The sequence below is a fragment of the Mustela nivalis genome (genome assembly GCF_964662115.1).
Source record: "Mustela nivalis genome assembly, chromosome: X".
In the NCBI taxonomy this organism is placed as follows: domain Eukaryota; kingdom Metazoa; phylum Chordata; class Mammalia; order Carnivora; family Mustelidae; genus Mustela; species Mustela nivalis.
This window is the reverse complement of record NC_139040.1, coordinates 1,379,405-1,404,030: the sequence shown is the minus strand read 5'-3', so window position 1 is coordinate 1,404,030 and position 24,626 is coordinate 1,379,405. Positions and strand designations below refer to the sequence as shown.

The window sequence follows — 24,626 nt, the reverse complement described above, 5'->3', positions numbered from 1 at the left end:
GAGCCACCCAGGCACCCCCACAAGTGACCTTTCAAAATGATCTTGAACTGGGGATAGCCAGAAGCTTTGAAGTCAAAGATTAGTAAATTTTTGCATGGAAACTACCACGAACCAAAGTCAAAGACACATCACAAACCAGCGTATTCACAACACATGTGTGTGCAGGTCAAAGTTATGATTGGGAATACGGAAGGACCGCTCTGTACCAATTAGAAAAGTTGTGGAATCTGAGCACAGATATGACTAGATTGGGCACGGAAGGGAACTTTGGGCACCTGGGGAGCCCCGTCAGTTGAGTGTCTGACTCTTGGTTTAGGCTCAGGTCATGATCTCAGCGTCATGAGATCCAGCCCTGTGTTGAGTTCTGAGCTCAGCGTGGAAGTTGCTGGAGATGCTTCTTATGCCTTTACCCACCATGCTCACAAGTCCTGTCTCTGGCTTGTCCTTCTCAAATAATTAAATAAGTCTTTTTCCTCTTTTTTTTCATTTTTTTTTTTTTTTTTTAAGATTTTATTTATTTATTTATTTGTCAGAGAGAGAGCGAGCGAGAGCGAGCACAGGCAGACAGAGTGGAAGGCAGAGTCAGAGGGAGAAGCAGGCTCCCTGCGGAGCAAGGAGCCCGATGTGGGACTCGATCCCAGGACGCTGGGATCATGACCTGAGCCGAAGGCAGCTGCTTAACCAACTGAGCCACCCAGGCGTCCCTTTTTTTTCATTTCTTAAAAAAGATTATTTATTTATTTGACAGAGAGAGATCAAGTAGGCAGAGAGCCAGGCAGAGAGGAGAGGGGAGGAAGCAGGCTCCCTGCCGAGCAGAGAGCCCGATGTGGGACTCGATCCCAGGACCCTGGGATCACGACCTGAGCCGAAGGAGAGGCTTTAACCCACTGAGCCACCCAGGCGCCTTTTTTTTCATTTTTTTTTTTAAAGGAAGGAACTTCAAAGTCTAGTAAAGACAATAAAGGAGTGTCTGACCTCAGTCCTACTGAAGAAATGCAAATAAAAAGCAAACTCTGCTTTTTTGCTGATTAGATTTACAAAGGTGGAAGTTTTGCTTCAAGCAGGCAAACGACCTAGTAATCCGGCTTCTAGAAGTCTCAGCTAACGATATCCTTGCCCAAGTCCACAAAATACACGTGTAGGGATTCCAGATTGTTTATGGTGGTAAAGGCACAGACAGAAAAGCCGGGAACCATGCAGCTGCCGCCCCCAGAGTACCAGCTGAAGCTCCGTAGAGCGTCTTCGTACTGTGTCGACGAGGCAGTTTTGCCGAAGAGCGAAAACAAAGCTCATGTACACGGAGCCCGGAAGGGGAGGTCGGCGAGTGTAGCTTGAGTCCTGGGAGGCGGCGGAGGTTCGTGGGGTCCGCTGCTGGCCGGGGAGAGCCCAGGCGGGGAAAGCGAGAAACGGTTCTTCTTGTTCTGTGCAGTTTGGATGTCTTTGTAATGAGCAGGTATTTTTAAAAGGCAAAGTTTGTTTAAAAAAAAAAAAAGGACTCTAAAAAGTGTTCTGGCTAGGGAGGGGAAAAAGGCTCCGTGGGGCTGGGACCCGTCTGATGCCAGGCTGCCGGGACTCCCCGCGGCTCGCTGGTCGCCGTAGAAACGAGCTGGCAGTGGGGGCGTCGGTGCTGGCTGGTGGCCGCGAAGGCGGTGACTCAGCAGAAAGCCCGGCCATTCACTGTTCCGCCCGCTGACTTCCATTCTCTTCTAGAAAAACAACAGCCGGCAATGCTTCGGTGTCACAGTTGCCGTCTGGTGAGGGGACACGGAAGGAAGGCGACCGAAGTCGCCCCTCTCTGCCCGCGGCTCGTGCGCCCGGGCTCTCCTCCGCCTGCGGAGCCGCGGCCGAGCCGGGCCCTCCGGCCAGAGCCTCCCCCGGACAGCCTGAAGCCGCCTCGGGCTTCCGCGGCCACGGGCGGCTCAGAGACCGGGACTTGGCTCTGGGGGATCTTTAGGAAAAACGAAACCAAACCAGAAGGCCCCCCGCCCGCCGCTAGCGGGAGGCGGAGGGCGCGGCCCGGTCGGTGGTGGCGGGCCCGGGCCCAGGGCGCGCAGGGGACACGGTACAGGGCAAATGGGAGAAGACAAAATGTGCTGGTTCTGGTTCCTCAAGGTGAAGCAATACTGGAAGAGATAATGGCTTGGAATTTTCCAAAACCCCAGACTGAAGGAGGTTACAAAATTACGAGCATTAAACAATGTAGATATAAAGAAAACCAGAAGGCGGCACAGCACAGTCAACCTGCTGAAAAGCCCAGACAGAGGACTCTTGAAAGTGGCCCGGGAGGGCACTGTGGCGACCGCCGGCTCTCCAACGGAAAGACCAAAAGCTGATAGGACAGTGCCTGTGGGGGTTGAAAGAGAAAGATGGCCAACATGCAGGTCCATACCCAGAAGAGGAACCTTTAAAAGTGAAGGCAAAAAAAGAAAAAGAAGGAGGAGAAGAAGAAGGTAGCGGCAAAATCAATACATTTCCCGCCAAGGTTGGGGCCCCTCAAAGCTAGCCTGCCCGTACTGTAAGAAGTGTAGCACGGAGTTCTTTAAGCTCAGGGAGATGATCCTACACGTGAAAAGAGACTCAACATCATCGGTCATTAAGGCTGTGGACATGGAAAGTGCCAGAAGATAGCACTTCTCACCGACGAGAAGGGCTGCCATCAGATGGATGGATAGTACCAAGGCTTGACAAGAACATGGAGAAACTGGAACTCTTGTCCACGGCTGGGGGGGGGGGTGAATTCTATCTTAAGAAAGTTATCCAGGGGCGCCTGGGTGGCTCAAAGGGTTAAGCCTCTGCCTTCGACTCAGGTCAGGATCCCAGGGTGCTGGGATCGAGCCCCGCATCGGGCTCTCTGCTAAGCAGTGAACCTGCTTCCCCCTCTCTCTTTCTGCCTACTTGTGATCTCTCTCTCTGTCAAATAAATAAATAAAATCTTTGAAAGAAAGAAAGTTGTCCAGGGGCGCCTGGGTGGCTCAATGGGTTGGACCTCTGCCTTCAGCTTGGGTCATGGTCTCAGGGTCCTGGGATCGAGCCCCACATCGGGCTCTCTGCTCAGCGGGGAGCCTGCTTCCCTCTCTCTCTCTGCCTGCCTCTCTGCCTACTTGTGATCTCTCTCTGTCAAATAAATAAATAAAATAAAATAAAGAAAGTTATCCAGGGTCCTAGCATATTCGCCCCAGCCCTCTTAATAAACACATGAAGGAAATGCACATTTCCTCTATAGCATATTTATTATGTACAATGTTACTTTGAAATAGACCCAAGTCTATGCTGTGGGACCCGCGTAGGGTGTTTGGTAATGTTTATAGGAGTAGTCAAAATCAGAATATTTATTGACGTCTCCTATAGTGATGGTGCCCTCTCCTTTTCTTGACCCAATTTGCTGCTAAGAAATGAAGTAACTTGAGAAAGAACGGGAGGGAGGGAGGAACGGATGGATCCAGGATGGAAGAACCAGTCTGCACCTGGAAGGGAGCATGTGAGTGAGCGCACGTGCAAATAACAGCAGCAATGCCTTTGGGGGATTTAAAATATATGAAAAGAACAGTGTCAAAGGCAAGAGGGGATAAATGCAGGGATGCATGAGGGTAAAGATGAAAAAAACGAGAAAGGGGGGGATGCCTGGGTGAGGTGTCTGCCTTGGGCTCAGGTCATGATCCCGAGGTCTTGGGATCGAGCCCCGCATCAGGCTCCCTGCTCAGCGCGAAGCCTGCTTCTCCCTCTCCCTCTGCTGCTCCTCTTGGATGGCGCAACTGCCTGAAAGCAGAACTGTGTGTGCACCTGCATGTGTGTGTGTCCTGTGGGGGGGAAGTACTGGTTCAAGGGCACAGAGCTCATGCCGGTAGGATGGAAAAGCTCCAGTGTGCAGAGAGTGGGGAATGCTACATCACAGTGAAGATGTAATGCACAGAACTGTATACAAATACCCGGTGATATGTATTGTCATTTAAATTTGGCAACACACACACACACACACACACTCCTACACACATCTTGGTAAATACATTAGAATGTTAATGGATAAACAATGATTGCCAGGCTGGATAAAAGCAGGGAAAAGGGGCGCCTGGGTGGCTCAGTGGGTTAAGCCTCTGCCTTCGGCTCAGGTCATGGTCCCCGGGTCCTGGGATCGAGCCCCGCATCGGGCTCTCTGCTCAGTGGAGAGCTTGCTTCTTCGTCTCTCTCAGCCTGCTGCTCTGCCTACTTGTGATCTCTGTCTCTGTGTCAAATAAATAAATAAAATCTTAAAAAAAAAGTGGGGGAAAAACTCCAGGAAGATGCTGCTTAAAAGAGACATTATGTTTTTTAAAAAATTTATTTACTTGAGAGACAGAGAGGGACAGCACCAGCAGGGGACTAGGTGGACAGAGAATCAGACACCCTGCTGCGCAGCGAGCCTGAAGCAGGACCGATCTGAGCCAAAGGCGACACTTAACTGAGCGAGCCACCCAGGTACCTCAAGACATTATATTTTTTAAAAAAACAACTTTACTGAACTAGAATTGATACCAAAGGAACTGCACAGTGAAGGTTTTATCTGTGAAACCATCATTCCCCAAAGTTTCCTCGTAGTCCCGGCAGCCCCTCCCGCGGGCACCACCCACCGAGCAGCTCTCTGCGCCCAGAGGTGAGTCCGCACCAGAACCCGGAGCTGGTGCCATGGGCACGCGCTCCTCCGCCCGCTGGGTCACTTCCCAGCTTCTCGCACAGCCTTCTTCCGTTGTATGGAGCATGCACTTTGCTTGTGCGGTTGCCTGATGTCCATGTGGGTTGTTGCCACCGGCCAGCTGTCGTGGGTAGGGACGTCGTGAGCATCTGTGTCCCAGTCTGTATGTGGACGAGTGAGTGCAGTTCCCCTGCGGAAATCCTGCAAGCAGAATGGTCACACCGCGTCGTACAGGTGTGCAATGACCTTGTAAGGCACCGTCAGACCGTTTTCCAAAGCGACAGAACCGTCTTACAGTCCCACCAGCTGTGTGTGTGCAAGAGCAAAGCCGATCTGGAAAGCCCCGCGTGCTCACCGGCCGTGGAGATGAACACTTGCTCCATGGTCCCAGGAACAAAGCTAGTGCGGTGTGGGTGCGATGGGTGTGGTGGGTGCGGCAGGACCCACACTAGACAGATACCGAGTCCCTGCTTTCGTTCGGGGCGGAAAGATAGTCATTTTACCGCCTGCTGTGGGGTAAACGGGCTGTCCACGTGGGGGGGGAAGACCCCGTGATGTCCGTGCACCAACAAAACCAAACATCAACCTAAATGTGAGAGATAAAGCAATGGAGCATCTTGGGGTCAAAGGAGACGGTCCTCCTGACCTTGGATGGGCATGACGCTCTTCAACGGAACTAGACTTCCCTGCAGCTACTCACCAAAAGGCTTCATTGGGAGAGTGAAAAGGTGGACTCGTGGCATCCAAGACGTTTGTCCTGCCTGCCCACTGAGGTTTAGCACCTCTTGCTAAAGGGGACACGCCCCCGAGCCGGGGACACAGTGCTCGAGCGCAGTGAAGATGGGGAAATGCGGGTACCGGGCTCGACGGGCCTGCACGGACACCAGCCCAGGCGGGACAGCCCCTGGCTCGGCAGGAGGCCAGGAGGCCGTGGGTGGGCTCTAGTCACACAGGGGGACAGTCCACAGGAACGCAAAGCAATGAGGCCCCGCTGCGGGCCGCGCCGAGGAGCTCCGACTGCAGTCTATGTGTAGGGCTCTTCGGCGTGAGGGATCTTTCTAGAACGACGAAAGTGTCTTTGTACTGCTTTTAAACGTGCCCGTGAGCTCTTTGGCACTCCTGTCACCCAAAGTCGGGCTGTAATTCCAGTCCCCTGGGAGTACAGACCGGCCTTAGCCGCTGGCTTCTCCCGATGATAGTGCCCAAAGACCAGGCAGCGAAGGTGACACTGCCTGCCCCGGGGCTCTCTCAAGACACTCTGCCTTAAATAAGTCAGGCAGAGAAAGATAATTATCATATGACTCCCCCTGATAGGAGGAATTTGAGGGGCAGGGCCAGGGCCGTGGGGGGCACGGAGGGAAAAAACGAAACCAGATGGGACCAGGGAGGGAGACAGACCATAAGAGACTCTTTTTTTTTTTTTAAAGATTTTTATGTATTTATGTATTTATGTATTTATTTATTTGAGAGAGAGACAGTGAGAGAGAGCATGAGCGGCGGGAAGGTCCGAGGGAGAAGCAGACTCCCCGTGGAGCTGGGAGCCCGATGCGGGACTCGATCCCGGGACTCCGGGACCGTGACCTGAGCCAAAGGCGGTTGCTTAACCAACTGCGCCACCCAGGCGCCCCAAGAGGCTCTTTCTTAAAACATTTGTATTTATTTTTTAAATTTCTCTTCCGTGTTCCAGATTTCATCATTTATGCAGCACACCCAGCACTCCATGCCGTCCGTGCCCTCCCGAATACGCACCACCACGTCCCTCAGAGTCCACAGTCTGACGTGGTGGTCCCCCCCTCTGATTTCCCCCAACTCCCTTCTTTGTAAGAGATTCTTAATCTCACAAACAATCTGGGGGTGGCTGGGGACGGACACCGGGGAGGGCATGCGCCACGGTGGGCGCTGTGAAGTGTGTCAGCCTGACGGTTCACACACCTGCACCCCTGGGGCTAATAATACATTATGTGTTAAAAAAAGAAAAAAGATGCTCCACCTCAGCAGCCAGCAACCTTGCTGGGAAGAGGCCACATGGTCACGTTCGGGTGTCTTCGCCCCAGCAGGGCCCGCGGCTGACCGTGGCGTGCAGGGGCCTCGGGATGGTGCCGACTCCCCGCCCTCACTCCGCCCCCACCGACGCGGAGTAGAGCAGATGAGGCGACCCGTCTGAGGCCTGCCCAGCCTGCAGGTTCTGGGGCAAAAGGGAGGTCATGGTCTCAGCCCCGAAATTTTGGGGTGGTTCAGGGCGGACAGATCACGGTCTAAGCCATGCCTGCCACATGGCCGGGCACATACATGAAAGGCCACCGAGCCATGCAGACGCAGGTGCTGTACTTTTCCACTTGCCGGTTGTCCCTCCTTAATGAAGTCTATCAAAAATGCGCAGCCTCTGAGGGTGTGGCCCGGCCAGCCGGGCGGAAGGTGGGCGGTGGTACTGCTACACACGGACGCCGGAGGCTTCCGGCCACCGGGCAGCCCAGGTTCCATGTTCTCACTGAGGCTGGTGTGCTCTGTGAGACACAGATGAGGATATGTCCAGGGACAGCTGGAGTAGGGGTAAAAAGCTCGGGGGAGGGCACACTGCTAGGGATGTCATTTGGGAATGACCGATACACAGATGGTGTTTCGAGCCCTGAGGATGAGTGAGGTCAGCACAGGGGTGAGTGGAGGCTGCAAAAGGGGCCCAGGGCGCTCCCTCGGGGACTCCCACCTTTTCGAGGTTGTGCAAAGGAGACAGAGAGGGCAGTGTTTCAGAGATCGCAAGAGGAGGGCAGTCAGAAGGGTCCATAGGATAAAGTGAGGAAGGAGCCACTGGGTTTGGCACCACGATCATTAGTGTCCTTGACACAGCACTTGGGTGCAGAGTGGCGGGGTGGGGCAGATCAGAAGGGGTCCAGTATTCAAAAAACTATAAAGTACTCCTGAAAGAAATGCAGGAGGACACAAAGAAAGGGAAAAACATTCCATGCTCATGGATTAGAAGAACAAATATTGTGAAAATGTCTATGCTACCTAGAGCAATCTACACGTTTAATGCTATCCCTATCAAAGTACCATCAACTTTTTTCAAAGAAATGGAACAAATAATCCTAAAACTGATATGGATCCAGAAGAGACCTCAAATAGCCAGAGGAATGTTGAAAAAGAAAGCCAGAGTTGGTGGCATCCCAATTCCAGACTTCAAGCTCTATTACAAAGCCGTGATCACCATAACAATATGGTACTGGCACAGAAACAGACACATAGACCAGTGGAACAGAGTAGAGAGCCCAGATATGGACCCTCAACTCTATGGTCAACTCATCTTCAACAAAGCAGGAAAGAATGTCCAATGGAAAAACAACAGTATCTTCAAAAAATGGGGTTGAGAAAACTGGACAGCCACATGCAGAAGAATGAAACTGGACCCTTTTCTTACACCACACACAAAAATAGACTCAAAATGGATGAAAGACCTTAATGTGAGACAGGAATCCATCAAAATCCTAGAGGAGAACACAGGCAGCAACCTCTTCGACCTCAGCCACAGCAACTTCTTCCTACAAACATCGACAAAGGCAAGGGAAGCAAGGACAAAAATGAACTGTTGGGTCTTCGTCAAGATCGAAAGCTTTTGCACAGCAAAGGAAACAGTTAACAAACCCAAAATACAAGTGACAGAATGGGAGAAGATATTTGCAAGCGACATATCAGATAAAGGGCTAGTATCCAAAATCTATAAAGAACGTATCAAACTCAACACCCAAAGAACAAATAATCCAATCAAGAAATGGGCAAAGGACACGAACAGACATTTCTGCAAAGAAGACATCCAGATGGCCAACAGACACATGAAAAAGTGCTCCACATCACTCGACACCAGGGAAATACAGATCAAAACCACAGTGAGATCCCACCTCACACCAGTCAGAATGGCTAAAATCAACAAGTCAGGAAATGACAGATGCTGGCGAGGATGCGGAGAAAGGGGAACCCTCCTACACTGTTGGTGGGAATGCAAGCTGGTGCAGCCACTCTGGAAAACAGCATGGAGGTTCCTCAAAATGTTGAAAATAGAACTGCCCTATGACCCAGCAATTGCACTCTTGGGTATTTACCCTAAAGGTACAAACGTAGTGATCCAAAGGGGCACGTGCACCCGAATGTTTATAGCAGCAATGTCCACAATAGCCAAACTATGGGAAGAGCCTAGATGTCCATCAACAGATGAATGGATGAAGAGGTGGTATATATACACAATGGAATACTATGCAGCCATCAAAAGAAATGAAATCTTGCCATTTGCAAGGACGTGGATAGAACTAGAGGGCATTATGCTGAGCGAAATAAGTCAATCAGAGAAAGACAATTATCATATGATCTCCCTAACATGAGGAATTTGAGAGGCAAGGTCGGGGGTTTGGGGGGTAGGGAAGGAAAAAATGAAACAAGATGGGATCAGGAGGGAGACAGACCATAAGAGACTCTTAATCTCGCAAAACAAAGTGAGGGTTGCCGGGGCAGGAGTGTAGGGAGAGGGTGGTTGGTTGGGTTATGGACATTGGGGAGGGCATGTGCTATGGTGAGTGCTGTGAACTATGTAAACCTGACAATTCACAGACCTGCACCCCTGGGGCTAATAATATATTATATGTTAATAAAAAATTAAAAATTAAAAAAAAAGAAGGGGTCCAAGATGGGCGCCTGGGTGGCTCAGTGGGTGAAGCATCTGCCTTCAGCTCAGGTCATGATCCTGGAGGCCTGGGGAGGAGCCCCGCATCGGGCTCTCTGCTCCGTGGGGAGCCTGCTTTTCCCTCTCCCTAACTCTTCCCGTTCATTTGTGCTCTCTCTCTCTCTCTCTTTCATCAATCAATCAATCAATCAATGTTTTTAAAAAAAGGAGTTGAAGAGGCCATGGGGAGATGTAAGGAAATAGACAACTATTTTGAGAAGTTTGGCTACCAAGAGGAACAGGGGCATGTGGGTGGCTCAGTCAGTTAATTCAACTTTTTAAAAAATATCTTATTTATTTGAGAGAGAATGAGAGAGAGCGAGCGGGCATGGGGTGGGGAGGGCAGGACAAGCAGACTCCCCACTGAGTGCAGAGCCCGACACAGGGCTTGACATCAGGACCCCGAGATCACAACCTGAGCCAAAGACACTTACCTGACCGAGCCACCCAGGTGCCTCCAGCATCCGACTCTTGATTTGCACTCAGGTCACGATCTCAGGGTTTGGGTTAGATTGAGCCCTGTGTGGGGCACCATGCTGGCAGTGGAGCCTCCTTGAGATCCTCTCCCTCTGCCCCTTCACCTGCTCACTCCTTAAAAAAAGTAAATGAAATAAAAGAAACTGTTTAAAGATGAACAAAGAATTGGAGTTGTAATTGGAGAGAGGTGTTGGGTCGAGAACGGATGCTCCTGGGACAGGCGTGGTGATGCAGGAGAAAGGCGGGGCGACCTTAGGAGTGAAGAGCTCTTCAGAAGAGAGGAGAAGCTTGTGACTCTGGCCATGGCAGATGACAAATACTAGAATAGCCTTCTGATTGTAAACAACTAGAATGCAGGCAAAATATTGAAAACAGGCAGTGCCAGACTGTGATCAGAAGGAAACCAAATACAGCGACCCCAGTGAGCAGCCTGGACTTCGGCCTTAAGGCTCTTTCAGATCATGGTGCAGGAAGGGGTCTCCTGAGTTGAACCTGTGGCCTCCGTTGTTAGCCCTAACAAGCCAAGAGTGAAGGAAAAAAAAAAAAAAAAAAAAGATCAGAAACATCTGATTAATCCCGAAGAAGTCCGGAATGGAGGAGAAAAGGAACGAAGGACAGATGGGACAAAAACAAATAGCAAGAGGCGGCCTTAAAGCCAACCATTCAACAGGCCAATTAAAAGGCAGAGATTATCAGAATGGTTAAAAAAGAAAGAACAACCACGTGCTGTCTACAGGTGCACTTTAAATAAAGACCCAGGCAAGTTCAAAGAACAGAACAGAAAAAAAGTATGAGAAATCAGTTAAGCATAAGGAAGTGGGAGTGACTACACCCAACAAAGCTGATAGCAAAAGAAGGAACATTTCCAGAGATGAAGAGGGGTATTTCCTGATAATAAAAGGGTCAGTTTGGGGCGCCTGGGTGGCTCAATGGGTTAAAGCCTCTGCCTCCGCCTCAGGGTCCTGGGCTCCCTACTCAGCAGGGAGCCTGCTTCCCCCTCTCTCTCTGCCTGCCTCTCTGCCTACTTTGTGACCTCTGTCTCTCAAATAAATAAATAAATAAATAAATAAAATCTTAAAAAAAATAATTGATAAAAGGGTCAGTTTATCAAGAACAAGTAACAGTGCAGGACGCCTGGGTGGCTCAGTTAGTTAAACGTCTGACTTCAGCTCAGGTCATGATCTCAGCGTCCAGGGATGGAGCCCTGCGTCGGGCTTCCCCACCCAGTGCGAAGCCTGCTTGTCCCTCCACCCCTCCCCCTGCTTGTGCTCTCGCTCCCTCTCTCTCAAATAAATAAAATCGTTCAAATGGAAATAGCACATAACATTCCTAAATGTGAATGCAGCCAACGGAACTGTATTAGATGTAGCAAAATCTGACAGAACCCAAAGGAGAAGGACAAATCTACAGTTACATTTGGAGACTTCGCTACTGTTCTCTCAGTCGGCCAGAGCAAACTGGGAGAGAAAATGAGTTAGGATACTGAAGACTTGGACACCCCTAGCAACCACCTCGAGCTAATCTACATTTATAGAACACACCACCCAACTGTACAATGTACGCGCTCTTCAAATAAACATGGAACGTTCACCGACCTAAACCATGTGCTAAGCCATAGACCAGGTCTCAATATTTTTAAGACATGAAATCAGAGTAAATTCTCTGTACTACAATGTAATTAAAAACACCTAAAAAGTGATAGGCAAAATCCCCAAATAATTGGAAATTACGTCTAAGGGGCGCTTGGGTGGCCCAGTGGGTTGAGCGTCTGCCTTCAGCTCAGGTCATGCATGATCTCGGGGTCCTGGGATTGGGCCCTGCATTGGGCTCTCTGCTCAGCAGGGAGCCTGCTTCCCCACCTCTCTCTGCCTACTCGTGATCTCTCTCTCTCTGTGTCAAATAAATAAATAAAATCTTAAAAAAAAAAATCTCCTTCCCTGGGGTGCCTGGATGGCTCAGTGGGTTAGGCCTCTGCTTTCGGGTTGGGTCATGATCTTGGGGTCCTGGGATCAAGCCCCGCATCAGGGTCTCTGCTCAGTGGGGAGCCTGCTTCCCCCTCTCTCTACCTACTTGTGATCTTTCTCTCTGTCAAATAAATAAATAAAATCTTAAAAAAAAAAACACCTCCTTCCAAGGAAGTCATTGGTTGAAGAAGTAATTAAAAGGGAAATTAGAGAACATTATGAACTCAATGATAATGACAACAGAACATATCAAAATGCTCAGAATGTTCTCAAAGGGAATTTATAGCTTTAAACGCTTATGTTAGAAAAAAGATTTATTTACTTTTTTATTTTAAGTGATGTTTTACTGACCAAGCCATCCAGGTGCCCTGAGAAAAAGGTTTAAAAGAAACGATTTAAGGTTACACTTTAAGAAGCTGGAAAGGAGGGGCGCCTGGGCGGCTCAGTGGGTTAAGCCGCTGCCTTCGGCTTGGGTCATGACTCAGGGTCCTGGGATCGAGTCCCGCATCGGGCTCTCTGCTCAGCAGGGAGCCTGCTTCCCTCTCTCTCTGCCTGCCTCTCTGCCTACTTGTGATCTCTGTCAAATAAATAAATAAAATCTTAAAAAAACAAAAAAAAGGGGCGCCTGGGTGGCTCAGTGGGTTAAAGCCTCTGCCTTCGGCTCAGGTCATGATCCCAGGGTCCTGGGATCGAGCCCCGCATCGGGCTCTCTGCTCGGCAGGGAGCCTGCTTCCTCCTTCTCTCTCTCTGCCTGCCTCTCAGCCTACTTGTAATCTCTGCCTGTCAAATAAATAAATAAAATCTTTAAAAAAAACAAACAAAAACAAAACAAAACAAAACAAAACAAAAAAAAGCTGGAAAGGATGAGTAAATTAAGCCCCAAATAATTTTTATTACTCCAAAATAAGCACAAGAAAGGAAATAATAAAAGAGTGGAAATCATCAAGAGAAAATGGAGAAAAGGAGAAAAACTGAGACCAAAACTTGCTTCTTTAGAATGACCAAACAAATTGATAAGCTTCTATCTATGCTGATCAAGAAACAAAGAAAAGACACAAAACACCAATGCAAGCAATGAGGGGCCATCAGTGCAGATCCCGTGAAGGGTGGGTGAAGGGGTATTATCAACTCCAGGTCAGCTGAGATACAAGCAAATTCCTTGAAAGACACAATTACTGAAACAGACACAGGAAGAAACAAAATCCGAATGGCCCAGTTATCTGAGGGAATTTAATCTTAAGATTTTATTTTTATGTAATCTCCAGCCCCGACATGGGGCGCGCACAGGCCCAGCGGAGCCAGCCAGGCATCCCTGAAGGAACGGAACTTGTGGGCTTCCCACAGGGGAAGCTCCGGGTGGAGATGGCTTCATTGGTGAACACTGAGGGACCCCAAGCACTCCGAGCCCTTTAAGGACACAGGAGAAGGGAAGGCTTTCCAGCTGCTTTTATGCGGGCCCTGGTACCAAAACCAGAGACATGTTACCAAGAAACTGCAGGTCAATGTCCCTCCGGAACACACAGGCAAAAACTCCCAAGAGATACTGGCAGAGGTGAAAGACAGAATGACAGCCATTTCACACCCAGGTCTGAGAACAAGGCAAGGACGTCCGTCTTCACCACCTCCACACAACATGGGTTCGAGGCCCTAACCAGCGCAGTTGGCAAGAAAAAGAAGGGAAAGGCATACAGATTGGAGAAGAGGCGACAAGTACCTTTATTTCTGGAAGAAATGACGGCATACGGAGACTATTCCAAGATGTTTACCCCCAAAACGCCTAGAGTTTGGTCCATTCCTTGATTTTGGTACCAAAAGATGAAACAGAAACCTGCTGGAGCTACGAACTGAATTTCAGCAAACCTAAGTAGCGCGGACACAACTCCGTTGCAGGGATCGCGCCTCACATCAGGCTCCGTCTCCGTCCCGTGGTCAGCGAGAAGACAAAATGAAGGGGCGCCAGGTGGCTCAGTGGCTCGCCTCTGGACTCCTGGTTTGGGCTTAGCTCGTGATCTCGGGGTTGGCAGACGGAGCCTCAAGATGGGCCCACGTGCTGGGCATGGAGCCTGCTTGCGATTTTCTCTCTTCCTCTCCTTCTGCCCCCCACCCGTGACCCAAAGGAAAGAAAATAAAATTAAGGTACCATCTACAATAGCACCAAACCCCACAAAAAGCTGCTGGCAGGGGAACAATGGCCCCAGAGGACTTGTTGGGGGCGGGGCAGGGCGGCGGGTCTGCCGCTGGGCTGGGTGGGCTGGGAACCCCGCGTGGGAACGACTCGAGCCTCTCAGGGCAACAAACTCGGCGAGCACAGCCAGAGATCGACACGTGAGCTTTTATTCCTCCGGGCCAGCTCGCACCTGGGCGGCGCCTGGCTCCGCGGGGCATGTAGTGTGACTGGTGACCGCAGCCCGGAGCCCGGGCCGCTCTCCGAGACGCACAAGGCCGTGAGACCGACTCGCTCCTCGGAACGGGGGTCCCATCTTCTTCCTCCCTCTCTGTCTCGCTTCCAACTCCCACCTGCCAGGGGCCTCCCGCTGTCGGGGGAACGGGAGGTTGGGGCCTAGCCCTGAGTGAGACCCAGCCAGTGGGCTCTGGAGCCTGGGCAGGCTTGGCACCCGTCAGTGGGTGTCCCCCCGGGGGGGTGCGGGGGCCTGGCCAGCAGGCCGTCACATTAGGCTTCGCCCCCCGGGTCCCCGGGGCAGCTCGCAGACACGGGCCCGATGAGAGGGGAACCCCAGAACAGACACGCCTCACTTTTCCAAGTTACGAACGGCGGGGAGGGCCCCGGGACCCACAGGCTCTGTTCTACAGAGAGGCCCCATTCCCCTGGGGCTTCAGCCAAGTCCAGAGAGAAGGGTTAAGGGCCGCCCTGGCCAGCTCCCAGGGGAGCCAGCCCCCTGCTCCACGCTACCGGACCGGCGCCCCCCCTCCCTGCTCCTCCCGGGCCTGAGCAGCCAGCAGCCCGGGCACAGGCATTCCTCTCGTGCCCCTCCCCCCGCCCCCCCACCCCGCCCCCCTCCTTCGAGAACGGCTTTCCTGGCCCCTGAACGCCTGAGGGCAGGCCTCTGAGAGGCCCCGCCCTGCCAACGGCTGCGGGCCGGGGTGGCTGCAGGCCGGGGCGGCTCGGAGCCGGCCGGGCCGCCCCCCTGCCCTGGAGCAGCTCTCCGCCTGAGGAGGCCCCTAGCGAGCGCCCCCCCCACCCCCCCACCCCCCCCCGCTGGCTGCTGAGGACTCGGGAGCATGAGAACTTCCCGACTCTGAGAACTTCGGCTTCCAAGCTTGGGTTACCGGCCGCGTGAACAGATCAGCTCTGAAACTCGCCACTCTCCTCGGGCCCAGGCCTGCCTTGGGGTCCCACACCTGAGCCTGTGGAAGGAAGGGCCGCTGGTTAGCACACAAGGGCCCAGTGAGCACGCAAGGGCGATGCCCCAGCTGCCAGGAGGCGGGGCCCAGGGCCCGGCCGGCTCTCAGCCCGGGGCATCTGTGCGATTAGGGGTTCCTGTTCCTGAGCACTTCTTCAAAGGCCACCTGGAAGGGAAAGTACCTGCTGGAGCTTCGCATGTTCTGGAAGCAACTGGAGGGGGGACTGGCACCCTAGGCTAAGGGAAGGTGTTGCTGTCGGGAGGAGGTGAGAAGGCTCCCACAAGGCCTTGTCCCCAAGGGGGGGGGATACCCCGCTGCCCTGGAGCTGTCCCACACCCTCAGGGAACAGACGCTGTGCTGCTCGCCAGTCAGGAGGAAGCGGGCGGAGCGGCCCTGGAGTTAGTCCCAGGCTACCTCGGAGGGAGCCGGATGACAGCAGCTGCAGGCTGTCCAGGACCCCGTCCTCGTACAAGGCCAGCTTCCGCACCATCTTCTGTCGGGCCGGGTTGATGATGATCTGCGGCGGCTGCGAGGCCACCGAGCTGCTCAGGAGCGATCCTGGGGCGGAGAGAGCACCGGCTCAGCTGGGGGGGGGGTGGTGCTGTGCCACGGGCCCTGGGAGCTCCTCCGAGCCGCTGCTGGCCTCGCAGCTCTCCCCAGCCCCCAGCTCAACTCCCGCCCCTTTGGGACAGAAGTCCTCTGTGCCTTGTCTGCAGGAAAGGCCTGGAAGGGGCCGCACTGCTGCCCCGGCTCCCGGATAGGCCGGGAACCTGGCCCTCAACAAAGCCTTCCTTGTTCCTGGCTTTCAGGAAGTGAGCTCCTGGCCTCTTGTCACCCACCTGGAGGTCAAGGCCCAGAGCTTGCTGAGGACAGACTGGGGGTGGGGTGTGGGGACTGTCACCAAGAGAGGCCCCTGGTCCCTCTCCCCGGCACCTGTCCCCAGCTACCTTCCATAGCTGTCAGCTGCAGCCCCGGGCCACTCCCCCAGCTCGACTCCTGGGTCCAGCCGGCCTTCCCCAGGGGTGTCGGGGCCCACGCGGTGGCCTCTTGCCCTGCGCTGCCTGGCCAGGCCGGGTCTGGGGGGCAGCTCGGGGTCAGGCGCCAGGAATGCAAGGCGGCAGACAGGCCGGACACACTCTCATCACTCTCCACGGGCTGGTTGGGGCCCTTCTGGAGCCACTCTGGGGCCTGGGCTGGTGCTCCCGAAGGGAGCGCCCGGGGCTCCGGGGGGCTGGCACCACACGGGGCACTGCTGGGCTGGGAAATGTAGGAGTTCTCCTGCGGGGAAGAGGGGCTGCGGCCAGCAGAATCGGGCTCCGGGACGGGTCCTGCCACGACCGCCTGCAGCTTCTCTAGACTCTCATACACCTGTGGGGGGAGAAGGGACTCTCAGGGCGGGACAGGGCCCTGCCCCAGCTGCCGTCCTACCACAGGGCAGCTCTGGGCCACCCGGGGACCTCGGGGCTTTTTATCCACGTCGCAAAGACTGCCAAGAAGTCACTGGCCACTAAAGCGAAGGACTGAGCGTGGCTTTTGTCCGTCTTCTGGAAAGCAAATTCACGGCCCTACCGCCCTCACACAGAGCCTCCCAGCTGCCCTAGCGTCAGAGGGAAGAAGCGGTGCTCGGGCGGGGGCCAGAGAAAACGCAGGTGCAGTGGCACTGGAGTGCCCCGAAGGGGGCCCAGTAAAAGCCCTCTGCTCCTCTCCATCTCCCAGGTGGGGTCTGGCGAGGGGCTCCTGCCACCCCAAGCAGAACTGAAGAGCATGCTAAAAACGTCTGGAGACTGTCCCCAGGAAGCGGTGTGGCAGGTGCCTGGGTAGCACCCGAAACCTGGGGTTTCTGACAGCCACCCCCTGCCATGGGCAGCCGGTCTCAGTGGCTTTCCCTCCCTACCCCCACCTCCTCCCAGGGCTACCTGGGTCATGGGGGGTCTCCTCTTGGCCCGGCGGTGCAGGCAGCAGCAAGCCAGGTGGCCCAGGGCCAGCCCCAGCTCGGGCGGGCATGGGCCAGGCCTGGGGTCCAGGTGCTTCTTACAGATCTGGGCGGCAATGGGGGTAGCCCATGCGTCTGTGGCCAGACCCGCTTGCATTGTGGTCCGGGTGCTTTTCAGAGTCACCCCGGCTTCCTCAGCCTCTTCTTCAACGAGGTCCTTCTGTGGGACAGATCCTATGAGCTCAGCTATCCCTGGGTGGGCATGCCTCCAGCCCTCTTCCCCAGGCTCTCATCGCTGACTCCTGTGGTTCTTTCTGAGATTGATGAAGCACCCACCGTGTGCCCAGCTTTGCCCCAGGCCCCTGGGAGCCAGTGGTAGAGCGCCTCGGGGCCCACCTTCGGAGAGCTGACTTCCCGGTGCGGCAGAGACACCAACAAGCCTCTAAGGCAATGGGAAAGCAAAACAGACGGGCCACGGGGCTTCTGACTGGGGCCTGAGCAAGTGGTCACTTGGGAGCTGGGATCTGAAGGCACAAACCAGCCAGAGGTCAGAGCCAAAGAGGCCAGGGAGCACCCCGCAGAGAGGTACCCACGGGCGCAAATGAGGCTGGAGGCCATGCTGGCTTTTGAGATGAAGGAGGAAGCACCTGGGTCAGGGGGTGGCCTCTCAGGCAGAAGGAAAGGCTCAAACCAAGGCCCTGGGGCAGGCAGTGGGGAGCTGGCTGAGTCTGGGGGACAGAGAGAAGGCTGGTGGTGGCAGGACCTGGGGGCTAGTGGCCACATTAAGGGACTGGGCCTTCCTCCCAAGCACAGTGGGAAAGCGGATGGGCTGCCACGATCTCGTTTTGTCTCTGAGACATCGCTTTGGCCCCGGCAGGGAGACGAAATGGGAAGGATGCAAAGAGGCCCAAAGACAGACCCGGAGGGACCCGGCACGCCGCCCTGGGGCAGCTACGAGGAGAGCGGCCCGAGCTGGCTCAGCTCCGCACACGGGACGCGCAGACGGACGCAGACGGCCACCGGCTGGCTCCCCGATTCCAGCCCAGAGCCCCCGAGACGCGCTCCCGGACACACACAGCCCCGAGCCCCGGAGGGAGCAGAAGACGGGCGCGGGGCGGGCGCGGGGCGGGGACCGTAGGGAGCCGGTGCTGTACGCCGCGCTCCCGGCACGCGCCCAGGGTCTGGTCGCAAGTGGCAGAGCGGGCCCAGCGCGGAGCACCATCAGGCTGGGACTAGAGCCCGCGCCACCTCGGCCCACAGAGAGGCAGACAGAAGCGACGGGGTGGGGGTAGCCCCATTTCCCCCCACAGCCTCTCCCAGGGCCCTGTGTTCTGTTTGCCACTGCAGCTTCTGGCCCCGGAGCCCCGGGACGGCCCCTTCCCCTCTCCCAGCCCAGGTGGGTTCTGGAAAGGCCCCAGTGTCTGCAGCAGACAGACAGGTTTTTCCTCAGCAAGGTCAAGGGAAGCTGCTTGGAGCCCTGCCTACTTTCATAGATGAGTCAGCAGTAGCCGAGGCTGGCTTCTGTGGGGCACTGATTCCAGATCATTCCACCCTCCAGGGCTGCACCTGTTGGTTATTGGGAGTAGCGCTTCCCTGCCTCCCTCCCTGCTTCTCTCCCTCCTCCCACCCCCTCACCCTGCCTGCCTGCCTCCCTCTCCCCTCTGCCTCCCTGCCTCGCTCCCCACTCCCACCCCCTCTCCCTGCCTGCCTCCCTCTCCAGTCCCTGCCCCACCTCAGGACGCTCACCAGGTACTTGGTCCGGGCACCATGCGTCCTCACGGCCCTCTGGCCAGCCAGGGTCTCCAGCACTACCTGGGGAGGGCAGGACAGAGGGTGTGGCAGTGGCTTCCGGGGCCACAGCAGGGAGGGCCCTGTGCGGTGGGGCTTGTGGGCTGGTCGGGGCAGCCAGGCCCGAAGAGGCCACTGAGGCTGATGGGCACAGCCCTCGGACGGGCAGATCAGGACAGTGGTTTGGAGGGCTCACGTGAGGAAAAGGATTGCAAAACTGCAAACAGGAAACGAGATGCAGGCAGTGCCCCACGGGGCGGGAGGGCCGTGTCAGGGACAGAGGGACCCCAGAGCCATGGCTCCTGTCAGCTTGCTGCCGGGTTGGCCTCTGGTCCGCTACGGAATGATCCAGGCCCTCCTGTCTTTGCGTGGCCGAGGAAAGGGGCCAGGTGCTCACCACGCCAAAGCTGAAGGTATCCGTGTCCACGGCCAGCCTCCCCGTCTTGACATAGTCCTCGGGAAGGTAAGCCAGGGTGCCACGCACGGTCTGTGTCCGGGCCACTGTGCTGCTCTGGCTGGGGCTGGCCCCCGCAAAGCGGCTGAGGCGGGCCAGGCCGAAGTCTCCCAGTTTGGGCATCAGTCTCTCATCCAGGAGGACGTTGGAACTTGAGGAGGGAAGAAGCATGCGGTCAGGTCAGTCCTGGGCAGCTCCGCAGCCCATGCTTGCTGGGCCCCGACAGCACCGGACTCGGGGTGGCCCAGCTAATGGGGGGCTCCCTCACACGGTTCAGTCCCTGCTCGCCGAGGGGTGGGACGCCCATCCTTGACCTCTGCTTCCACACCTGTCCCACTGCAGGTGCTCGGTTACCCAGGGCCCCCAGCTCTGCTGTCCCAGGCCTCAGGGTTCCACCCCCTCCCTCACCTCGGCCTCCAGCGGGAGAGGGCGGGCCTGCTCTCATGGGAGACACCCAGAGCAGGGCTCCTTGGGACTCAGAGGGCAAGGGCCTCTGCTGCCTGCTGGCAGAAGGTTTGGGAACATCATTCCCTTGCCACAGCCTCCATCCTCACGGCGCTCAGAGGCCCCGAGGGCCTGGCTTTGTCTCCTCCTCACCTCTTGATGTCCCCGTGGATGAGACTGGGGCTGTCCTGATGTAAGAACTGAATGGCGCGTGCTGTGCCCAGAAGGATGTCCAGTCGCTGAGGCCAGGAGAGTGGGGGGCAGGCCTGGGTCTAGAGCGGCAGAGCAAGCACAGGGCACAGGAGAGGCTGTGAGGCCATGGTTCCTTGACCCGGACTCTCCTTCCACCTGTCACTGTGGCTTCTACACAAGCCGCTTCATTCTCTGGGTCTCAGTTTCCTCTTCTGGGAAACAAGGAGTAAAGTCTGCAGGAGCCGCTTCCCCAGGAGGCGGGCCCCGAGCTACTGCGCTGCTCTGTAGCTTCCTGGAGGCACCAGGACTCAGGGTGCTCCTCCTTCTCCCTGGGGTGACCGGGATGGTGTTAGAGGCATTCTCTCCGGCTCCCCCCGGCATAGCACGCTTGCCCCAAGAGCTGAAATGCCCTGCGTACCGCTGCCGGCCCTCGTGGCTTGCAGACACGTGGCCAGAGGAAGGTCAGCTTCAGGTCCAGACAGGGCGGCTCACTGGCCACTGCCCCCCGTCCTCGAGGGCCACGCTGACAAGACCCCCCAGCTACTCTGCTAGTAAAATGAAGGGGCATGAATCGGGGCCCTGAGTCCATAAGCCCCTTGTCAGAGGCAGCACGACCCAGGCTCCCAGGCCTGCGGGAACGGCCCAGGGGAGAGCACGGGAAGGGTGCCAGGCGAAACGGGCCGCCCGCCTCGGGTCCAAGCCTGGGGCCCGGCCCCTGCCCGCTGGCAGGATCAGCTCACAGGGCCCGAGAGCCCAGGCCACGCACCCCGCTTCAGCCAGGCGCTGAGAGTGCTGTGGGCCCCGGGAAGGGGGCCTGGCCACGGACGGCTACCTGGAAGTGGAGGCGGTCTTCCAGGGAGCCGTTGGGCAAGAAGCCATAGACAAGGCAGTAGAAGCCGCTCTGAGCACAGTAACCAGCAAAGTCCACGATGTTGGGGTGACGGAACCTGCTTGGAAAAGCAGGACCTGAGCACTCTGGCCCCCAGCCTCCGCCATGCTTTCCAGCTGGTTGTGGGGGTGGGCCGGGCCTGGTGGGCTCTGGGGCCCTGACCCGGTTCTCCCTCCGCCCGTAGCCAGGAGGGGTGCCCCAGACTCACCTGGACAGCTGCTCCACTTCCGTCAGGAAGCTCTGCTTCACCGCGACCCACGGCAGGTCCGCCCCCTGCAGCCCCCGGCAAACGAGGGCAGAGAGGCGGCGTGAAGCTCCGGGAGGCAGGCCTGGTGGCCACTCTCACTGGCGCCTGCCCCGGGCCCAGAACCACCAAGGGGCTGGGAACCTTGAACTGGGCAGTCAGAGCGCTGAAGGAGGTACGTGGGGAAGCAGAGGAGAAGAACCAGAAAGCGAGGGTCTGTCAATGACCTGCCAGGGCCTTCGCGGGGAAGGTACACCCACCTCCTTTAGCCTCTTCACCGCGTACGGCGTGTTCCTCATCACCGCCCGGTACACACACCCGAAGCCACCCTCTCCGATCTTCAGCTCCTCTGAGAAGTTGTGGGTGCCCTGGGAGATCTCACTGAGGGGCCAGCAAAACGGAGAGGCCTGGGCTCCCTGCAGGGGGGACACTGGGCTCTCCGGGTTAGGCTGTGGGCAGAGATCCTGGATCAGGTGAGGTCCTCTGTTATTCCTGCGGTCTTAAAGTCACAAGTGCCCCCCAGCCCAGCTGCCTCCTGGCTGGCCCTGTTAGGCTGGCTGGGGTACCCACAGGCTACACTGTTTTGCTCCTTGTCTTGAATCTTTCCCTGGGGGCAGCACCCACCTACCTTGGTGGAGGAAGGGGCTGGGTATGGTGGTGGTGGTTGCTGGCGGGAGGCAGGGCTTGGGACAGGACCGAGCTCAGCCCCAGAATGGGTCTGGGAGCCTGGAAAAGCTTCATAAAGTTACCAGTGAGAGGCAGGCACAGAGCATGGTCAAGGTGGCCCTTTCCAAAGGTCCATCAAGGCCGATACCCGGGCCCTCTTACCTGGGGAGGGGACTGTGGCGGCTGACGTCGACAATTTCCGGGGGCGGGGGACCTTGGCCTCACAGGGTGCAGGGGGGCTGCTAGGCCTCGGGGTGCTGGTGCTGGGGGGCAGGAGAGGGGCAGGAGGGTGCCCTGGGACACAGGGGAAGAGAAGGGCAGTTAGGGCCAGGTGGCGGGGGTGGGGGTGGGGGTGGGGGTGGGGCGGGGAGTGGGGGAGGGAGGGGCCCCGTGGCAGGCTCCGGCCCCAGACCAGGGTTCCGGGGTTCCCCGGGGCCGGGCGCTCACAGGCCGTGATGATATCCCGAGCGCGGAGCAACTGCAGGTGCGTGAGGATGCTCACGAGGTCGGCCACGCGGGCGTTGCGGTTGATCCAGGGCCAGAGGACGCTGGCCGTGCGCTGTCCGGAGCGCTCACACAGCCGCAGCTCCGTCTGGTCGCGCACGATCAGGGCGGCTGCGGGCCGGGAGGCGTCAAGTCTGGGCGCCCGGGACCAGCGCGCCCCTCCCCCGTCCCAGCGTCCGCCCGCCCGCCGCCACCCACCGAACTGGCACCAGTCGGCGGGCTCCAGGGCGTCCATCACTTTGTAGAAGCGGCACATGACCCAGGGAGGCACTTCGTACAAGAAGTGCTGGGTGCCAGGGGCCGCGGGGTCTCCCGGCCCCGGCCCACCGGCCATGGCCGCCGCCGCCGCAGGGCCAGGGCCTCTCGGGGCCTCTCCGGGCCTCTGGAGGCCGCGGCGGGCGCGGGCCTTGGCCGGCCGGGTCCGCGGACACTGACTCACTTCCCCTTTAAGCCGGCCTCGTGCAGCGCCCCGCGAGACGGAAGGGGCGGGGCCCGGGGCCGCCGCCATCTTGCCCTCGGCGGCCGCCGTTTTCCACCCCGGCCCTCGGCCGCACGGGGGCGCCGCGCGCGGTTTCTCCCCGCGAAGGCCGCGCCCCTCGGTCCGGTTGGGCGGCGGGGCGGGCTTCTCGGAGGAGGGGCCGCCTGAGCGGGACTCTGAGGGGTGGAGGAGCGTGGTTCCGAGCACCGGGGCAAAGGGCATGGCAAGGGCCGGGGCGTTCCGGAAAGGGCTCGAGCCGGGCCTGGCGGGCGCCCTGGGCGGCCTCCTTATAAACTCTCGGGCTTCTTTCGGGAGGCAGCGGACATTGTCAGAGATCCCGGGCAGGGTCAGGCGTGGGTCACGGCCGCGTTCTGTCCCTGTCGGCTGGCCCTGAGGCCGGGTGCAGGGAGAACCATCTGGAAGCTGGGACGGCGGGCTGCCCCGGCTCAGAGCGCTGTTGGCCGCCGCCTCCGCCCCCCGCATCGCATCTTTTCCACCTCAGGCCCCTGCTCCAGCAAGTGTTGGCGCTTTGCGGTGTTTGCAACTTTTCCTTCTTTGGTGCCTTCTTCCCACGAGCGCATAAAACGGGTTTACGGCTCTTGAAGACAGGCCTTCGGCTTCTCCGCTTCCTCCCTCCCGCGTCGTGCTTCCGGCTCCGGGGGCCCTCCCCGCCCGTGAGGGCAGCGGGCTCCGGCCTCTCGGGCGCCGCGTGCGCTCCGAGCCTGTCTGACGCCCTCTTGGCCACCCGCAGCGCCCGGCCGCCGCCGCCTCCCTCGCGCTCGCCGGCGCTCCTCCATTCCCACAGCCCCGTTACCTGGCCGTTTCCCCAAACGTCTCTGGAGTCCATCCTTCCCCCAGCCCACTGCTCCCACGACGCCCGCCTCCCCTGAGGACCCCCGGGAAGAACCCACCGAGCAGCCACAGGACCTTCGTCTTCTGTTGGTCCAGTCGGACGAGCGCTTGCATGGCAACGGGTCTCCTTCACTCACCACCGGCCCCCTCCATCCTGGCCCCAGAGGGCTCCCCTTCGGGAAGGCTGTCTTCTCAAGCTGGGCCTCCACGGGAGCCTCTCTCCCCGGAAGCCAGAGCCATGGCAGGTCCCACCCTGGCCCCAGCGGCTTCGCGGGGGCACGGCCTTGACGAAGACCGCGGACTCGGGCTCGGGCAGGGAGCACGCTCGCACGCCCGCAGCTCTAGCGGGGTCGCGCCTCTGTCCTCGCTCCCTGCGGGACAGCAGTTCCCAAGACGGGCCTGGCACGCGACACATGCCCAATACACATGGGTCGAATGCCAACCCTTTGTTTTAACCTTCAAAGCCAGGACGTTCGAGTGCACCTTCTAGTGGCTGTGCCCGCATTTGTTTTCCTGTGATGCTGGCCTCTGAGCGCTTGTTCCTACTGCCTGCTGGGAACAGCTGTGGCCGGGCAGGCAGCTCCTGAGTGCCAGGTTGGCAAAAGGTCTGCAAACCCCACAGTGATGACAGCGCCCCCTCTGGGCAAGGGGCCTGGTGAGCAGAGGCCCCGGGAAGGTGTCAGGTTAGAGGTCCAGGGGCCAGACAGCCAAAAGCACCTGGACAGAGGGGGCACCCTGCCACTGCCCCCTGGAGCGGGGCACTTGTGTGGCTGTGCAGGGTGGCCGAGGCGCGCTGGCCTCCGGCCCTGGGGCTCAGCGGCCAAGCCTGTGCCAGGTCCTTCCCAGCCTGCCACCCCAGAGCTCCCCATCACATGCGGCAGCAGTGTGCCTACGAAGGTAGCCTTGGAAGCCAAGGGGAGGCAGTAAGGGTGTGGAGCAGGCTGGTCTCGCCTCCCAAGGCAGTCCTGAGAGCGGCTGGTGGTGTTCAGGGACAGCCGGACGGAATC

At 57.4% G+C, this 24,626-nt stretch overlaps 1 protein-coding gene and 3 long non-coding RNA genes across 12 annotated transcripts in view; 2 read left to right on the top strand and 2 right to left on the bottom strand.

The window, feature by feature from the left end:
* Window positions 1–24,626, top strand: part of LOC309856038 — a 1,055,650-nt gene that overhangs the window by 1,009,152 nt on the left and 21,872 nt on the right. The gene's annotated exons all lie outside the window — the stretch shown is intronic.
* LOC309856037 lies at window positions 2,010–3,148 on the top strand. Its single transcript, XR_014307037.1, has 2 exons — window positions 2,010–2,783; window positions 2,836–3,148. It is a non-coding gene; the product is annotated as an uncharacterized lncRNA (long non-coding RNA).
* On the bottom strand, window positions 6,318–8,705 carry LOC309856033. Its single transcript, XR_014307033.1, has 2 exons — window positions 7,371–8,705; window positions 6,318–7,170 (listed from the first exon to the last, which is right to left on the bottom strand). It is a non-coding gene; the product is annotated as an uncharacterized lncRNA (long non-coding RNA).
* IRAK1 (interleukin 1 receptor associated kinase 1) lies at window positions 13,505–23,748 on the bottom strand. 9 transcript variants are annotated; one of them, XM_082716601.1, is made up of 14 exons: window positions 23,679–23,748; window positions 22,233–22,400; window positions 21,948–22,079; window positions 21,748–21,854; window positions 21,380–21,583; window positions 21,084–21,148; window positions 20,819–20,933; window positions 19,948–20,066; window positions 19,294–19,501; window positions 18,855–18,920; window positions 17,092–17,328; window positions 16,123–16,543; window positions 15,590–15,733; window positions 13,505–15,178 (listed from the first exon to the last, which is right to left on the bottom strand). In XM_082716601.1, exons 1-14 carry the CDS (start codon window positions 23,731–23,733, stop codon window positions 15,117–15,119), a joined length of 2,103 nt encoding a protein of 700 aa, XP_082572727.1. In that variant the 5' UTR covers window positions 23,734–23,748; the 3' UTR covers window positions 13,505–15,116. The 9 variants fall into 9 exon arrangements, 8 of the variants coding, with proteins under 8 accessions (XP_082572727.1, XP_082572723.1, XP_082572722.1 ...); XM_082716597.1 differs by lacking the exon at window positions 23,679–23,748 and adding an exon at window positions 22,488–22,838 and having other exon boundaries at window positions 21,748–21,845; XM_082716596.1 differs by lacking the exon at window positions 23,679–23,748 and adding an exon at window positions 22,488–22,837.

Bases quoted from the DNA above. Each gene is read 5' to 3' on its own strand.
- IRAK1 (XM_082716595.1), bottom strand. From the start codon at position 22,797: ATGGCGGCGGCCCCGGGCCCCGCCCCTTCCGTCTCGCGGGGCGCTGCA. The intron at 22,080-22,232 runs GTGAGCGCCCGG...CCTGTGTCCCAG, and splicing joins TCGGGATATCATCACGGCCT to GGCACCCTCCTGCCCCTCTC. The intron at 21,569-21,747 runs GTAGGTGGGTGC...CTCTGCCCACAG, and splicing joins CAGCCCCTTCCTCCACCAAG to CCTAACCCGGAGAGCCCAGT.